The 5,121-nt window shown below is 39.9% G+C and overlaps 1 protein-coding gene across 1 annotated transcript; it reads right to left on the bottom strand.

Moving 5' to 3' along the window:
* Positions 1-599: 599 nt before the first annotated feature.
* On the bottom strand, positions 600-3,594 carry LOC110767023 (patellin-3). The gene is made up of 4 exons (XM_021970445.2): positions 2,014-3,594; positions 1,804-1,928; positions 1,503-1,644; positions 600-1,400 (listed from the first exon to the last, which is right to left on the bottom strand). Exons 1-4 carry the CDS (start codon positions 3,334-3,336, stop codon positions 1,146-1,148), a joined length of 1,845 nt encoding a protein of 614 aa, XP_021826137.2. The 5' UTR covers positions 3,337-3,594; the 3' UTR covers positions 600-1,145.
* Between the last annotated feature and the right edge of the window lie 1,527 nt (positions 3,595-5,121).

The following is a 5,121-nucleotide window of genomic DNA, read 5'->3' as shown; positions in this document are numbered from 1 at the left end:
TAACCAAGGGCATTTTCTGGTATTTTGAATGTTTCACCATTCTCTGCCTTTTGCTTTATATATATAGATACATGTATGATAATGGCTTGACTTACCCCTGGATCAAATATCGTTCAAATGTTAAGCTACAAGGCTAGAAATCGGGATTGCAGGTCAACTTTAATCTTACATTAAAATGACACTTCCAAACCTATAATAAGGTCTAGAAAATACCAACATGAATTTCATACTAATAATATCTTAATTATATCGTCCACTCATATTATAATACTTTCCCGAGCAATGGAGATTAATGTAACGCCCCTGTTGTTGACAACTCCAATGCAATACCCAAGGGCAGAAGAGCACTACATGTCACGAAAGAAGAGAGGATTAGGCGGTGTGGAGCATGTGTAAAAGGTTTGTTAACTTTTTATTTTTCAACCGGCTTTTAGGTTTTTAAATTATACTTTTTAAATCCTTAAATTATTTTACCGTCAGGTTTAGTATAAATATTAAACTGATTAGATTATAAAACAACTCTTTAATCAAACTTTTACCTGCAAACAGGCTAAAAATGTCCTTTTAATAAGAAATAATAAAAAATGAAAAAGTGGAAATAAATTAATAAATAACATAGTATTATTAAAATAGGCATACAACAACAGAAGGCTCAAAAATATAAAATGACAAACAGAAAATAACAGGAAACAAAAGAGACCAAATTTACACAGATTTTACAGGCAAAACAAAAGAGTATAAAGAAAGAGTTTCTGTCCCATGTCGACACACATTCCAATTCCCCCAACATATCATATATACTGTCACCACAAGCCCATCATCTATCCATCCACGACTCCACTTCAACTATTGTTTACAAACAATCCAAAACAAAATTACCAAAACCCCCATACACTAAAACAAATATGAATAAAAATACCCCCAGGCTTGTGTTTTCTTCATTGCAAAACAAAACAAAAAAATATCAACCAAAAGAAGAAAAAATAATTAACCCTGTATTTAAAAATTAAAGAAAAAAGAAAACAAAGAACCCCCCAGACTTGTTTATTCTGCAATGCTGCAATTGAATGTCTTCTGTATGATTGGATGGAATAGTTGAGATCCAAGACAGGCATGAATAATTGAATTATTCAAGCTTTCTTTGTTCAATCAGAGCAAGGCTTGGTCTTGGACCTGTAGAGGAGCTTCTTTTTCTTGGAACTTTGGTTATCAATGGTGAGCACAACCTTGCCTGCCTCCCCAATCTTGTAGCTGTTTGAGATCACTGGCTCATCAGCTGGAGCAACCTTCCTGGTCTTCTGCAATATTATGGTGTAGCCGTCCTCCACGGACGGCACAAATTCAGCTCCATAGCTCACATCCCATCCCACCACTCTCACTTCCCAAACCAGAAGACCATTCTGCAAGCAAATTCAACAAAACCCAATGAGAATTTAGAATTTAAAAAAATACAATTAGAAAGCTCATATATTCTGCCATTTAATTCCTTGAGCCCTGCATACCTCAGAGACTGGGATTTCAACTGTGTGCTTTGTGGCTGGCTTAACTGTGATCTCAGTGACAGGATCAGATGTGGTGAATTCATGCTCACCCTCCTGGCTTAGCCCACCATACTGAACTGGTACATGCTCAGGAGCAATATATCTGTTTGACAAAATTCAGAAATTAAATTATACACATACACTTTTCTTTTTTTTTTCTTTTTTAAAATTTAATCAATGAACAAAGCTCCAAAGCAGCAGAGCAGTGGTGCAGAAAAAAGGACATGAGAATGGATAATTAAATAGAAATTACAATACTTACTTGAAAAGGGTCTCAGCAGACTTGGAAGGACCAGCAAACACAAACTTGCTCTTGGTCCTCTGGGTGAGGAAGGGGCTGATCATCCTGTTGAAAGCAAGATACCACCATGGGACATTGATGAACACCTTCAAAAACCAAAACCCAGATATCAAATTAAGCAATTAAAAATTGAGAATATTATCGCTAATTAATCAGTCACTAATTGAGTACCTGTTTGGCTACAAACTCAGGGTAGTTATCCTGAAGCAATTGAAGGGCCTGGTTGGTGACCTGGTTGTGCTCCCACTTGAAGAAACCAGGGAAGTTCTTGAGATCATTGACCTGAACAATTGTAGAAATCCCAGTAGGGTTGAAGTCAAACTTTCTGATGCTCTTCTCCAAGAACTGGATCCTCCACTTGATGAACTTTGACCTCTTCTCTTCATCTGTGAAGGTGTTCTGGTAGAGCTCCTTGTTCTGAAACTGCCCAAAAACATTGTAGCAGACAGAGTGGCCTTCCTTGTCAACTCCATGGGTGAAAACCACCTTGTCCCAATAGCTTCCAAGATCCTCCTCCAGAAGGGCGTCGATGCCAAACTCCTTCCTCCACCGCACGCTGTTCTTGATCATGGCGAACGCGTCCTTCACCTTGAAGTCCCTGGCTCTCAGGAACTTTAGCAGAACGACGTCGCTCCGCTCGTCGCTGAGAAGCGGAATTCCCCAGATATACACCTCCTCCGGTGGCGGAGGAGGTGCGGCGGGGGCTTCCGCTTCCGTCTTCGGCTCCTCCGGGGCCGGAGCAGAAGCAGCAGAAGACTCCGCTGCCACCTCGGATTCTGGTTTAGGCTCGGCTGCAGCCTCCTCTGCTGCAGAAGAGGAGGCAACTTCCACTATGGTCTCTTTGATGGCCTCTACGGTCTTTGCGCCGTCATCGTCAACAGTCTCGGTGACTTTCTCCACCACCTCCTCTGTCACAACCACAGCCACAGTCTCTGTTGGCTTATCTTCTTCTTCCACTTTGGGCTTGACTTCTTCTTCTTTGGGTTTCTCTTCTTCTTTGGCTTCCTCTTTGGGCTTCTCTTCTTCTTTGGCTTCTTCTGCTGCTTTTGGTTCTTTAGCAGCAGCAACTTCAGCTTTGGGTTCTTCTTCGGCCTTCTTCTCCTCAGGCGGTGCAGGCTTCTCTTCCTCCTTGGTCGGCGGCGGAGTGGGCGGAGCAGTGAACTCGTGCTTGTTGAGGGCCTCCTGGATGAGTTGCTTGAGCTCCTCAAGAGCCTTCTTCTGCGGCTCGGGAAGCTCACCAACAACATAGCTCTCCTCCTTGAAAGAAACCGACTGAGCGATAATCTTCTGATCCTCCTCAGCAGCCTTGGGGGCTTTCTCCTCAGCCACAGGCTTTTCGGCTACCGCCTCAGCCTCGGCCTCCGGAGGACCTTCTTTCTCGGGTACAGCCTTCTCGGCAGGCGGCGCATCGGCCACCACCACAACCTCCTCGCTGTAAGTTGCTGGTGCTTCTGCAACAGCAGTAGCTTCAGGCTTCTGGTGCTCCTCAGCCATAAGAACTAATTATGTTTATCAAATCTTCAGAGAGAGGGAGAGAGAGAGAGACAAGGGGGGGGTTGGGGGTCTTAAAAATGGTGGAGAAGAAGTGGAAGTTGAGGTTTGAGTGGTGAGGGATTGAGGGGGAGAGGGGGGGTTTGAAGAAAATGGAGAAGGTGATGGTTGTTGATGTTGGTGGTGTTGTCTATGGGAAGAACCAGTCTGTCAGACCGGTTTGCCAGCTAGTAGGCCACTTTGTTTTCGGGTCGGGGCCCACCCCACTTCTTCTTCTTCTTCTAAAATTCTAAAACTTCCCCTCCTCCTATGAGAATCTCCTTTATTATTTCGTGTACTTTGCTCCAATATGTCACAAAACTCTCAAATATCACTATCGCCCTGCCCTCTTCTTAATTTCACTTACCCTATTTTATTTTATTTTTTTCATCTTAAAAAATATTTTATTGGATGATATCCAAAATGTCCAATGTAGCCATCATGAGGTCATAAGTTTGTACTTATCTAATAGAAGAAAATTTGAGAAATGGGAGTGGATTTTATGTTCTATCCCTTTAAGAAACTAATAGGCCGTCACTCACTCGACCTTTGAGAATTGGTCATCCAAAACGTTATTCTCCAACCCATTTTTTAGTATGAAAGGAGCACTAAACATTATCTTTCCCTCCAGGGCGCATAGCTCGAGCGATAGAGAGTATTATACCCTCAGATTTACGATAAGAGTTCAACTCCTGCACCGACTTAAAATTTGACATTTCATTATCTTACATGAACAAACTTCTATTATGTTTAATCAAAACATGTAATTTTTATTTTATTTTTTTACTTTTAAAGATTTTTGCTTTTTAGTTAAACAACAAGGATAACCCACTTTCAATTTTTTCTTAGACTAACTATTTAGCCCAAATATCGCATTATGACATAATAGATGACATGCTCACAATAAGAAAATGCGTAATTAAAGTTGATTTGTTTTAAATTAAAATATTATTGTATTGTGATAGAAATGATCATGTAAGAGGTTGCTTTTTCTTATTATTCTCCTTTTGTCAATGCACATGCAATGCAAGGATGAAGCCCTCTAATCCTCAATTTATGGAGAAAGTTGGTAGAGTGATGACTTATTGATGCTAGTGCCCTTAGAAAAATAAATCTAATTTTTTTCTTAGTTGGATATTAAAAAATAAATCTCAAACATCATACCAAAAAACAAAAAAAAAAGGACCTATAGGCTGTCACAATGATTCATATTGTCAATTCATGTACTCACAATTTTTCTTTCTTTTCCTTGAATTTTTTTTATATATAAATGATTTCACAAAATAAATAGTCCAAAAAAAGCCGTTTGATTTTTCAAAACAATGGGCCGCCCAACCCCAAGAGAAGCCGCATAAAATCTCAGAAACCGCTAAGCACGTTTTCTTATGGTAGAAGGGTTCTCAAAATTTTCAAACACATCATCGTGCCCCTCTAATTCGCCTTTGAGTAAATAAATTAAAATAAATAAATTTGTCTTTGATTTAGTGTTATGTCTCTACTTCGTTAGAGGAGGTATCATATTCGACACACTTGAATATAAGGACAATCTGAATTTTTAATGAGTTTGAAACATAACCCGTTCTGATTAGCTTCATTATGGTGGTGTAGCATTGTTGTGGATGTATTGACATGTTTTAAGAGAGGAATGCTAGTAACCTTCTCTTCAACCTTCTCTTTTGGACCTTCTCCATTTTCCTCATGACATGTGTAACTTTTCTTACACTTAAAACAATGTAACTAATGCATCAA

Source organism: Prunus avium, chromosome 1, assembly GCF_965620075.1.
Source record: "Prunus avium chromosome 1, drPruAviu1.hap1.1, whole genome shotgun sequence".
NCBI lineage: Eukaryota > Viridiplantae > Streptophyta > Magnoliopsida > Rosales > Rosaceae > Prunus > Prunus avium.
This window is presented reverse-complemented; position numbering and strand designations above follow the sequence as displayed.

What these genes read in the sequence shown, in the direction of transcription:
- LOC110767023 (XM_021970445.2), bottom strand. Translation starts at nt 3,336, where the DNA reads ATGGCTGAGGAGCACCAGAAGCCTGAAGCTACTGCTGTTGCAGAAGCA. An exon ending in CTGAGTTTGTAGCCAAACAG is followed by an intron (nt 1,929 to 2,013) that starts GTACTCAATTAG and finishes TGGTTTTTGAAG; the next exon opens with GTGTTCATCAATGTCCCATG. An exon ending in TCTGCTGAGACCCTTTTCAA is followed by an intron (nt 1,645 to 1,803) that starts GTAAGTATTGTA and finishes TTTGTCAAACAG; the next exon opens with ATATATTGCTCCTGAGCATG.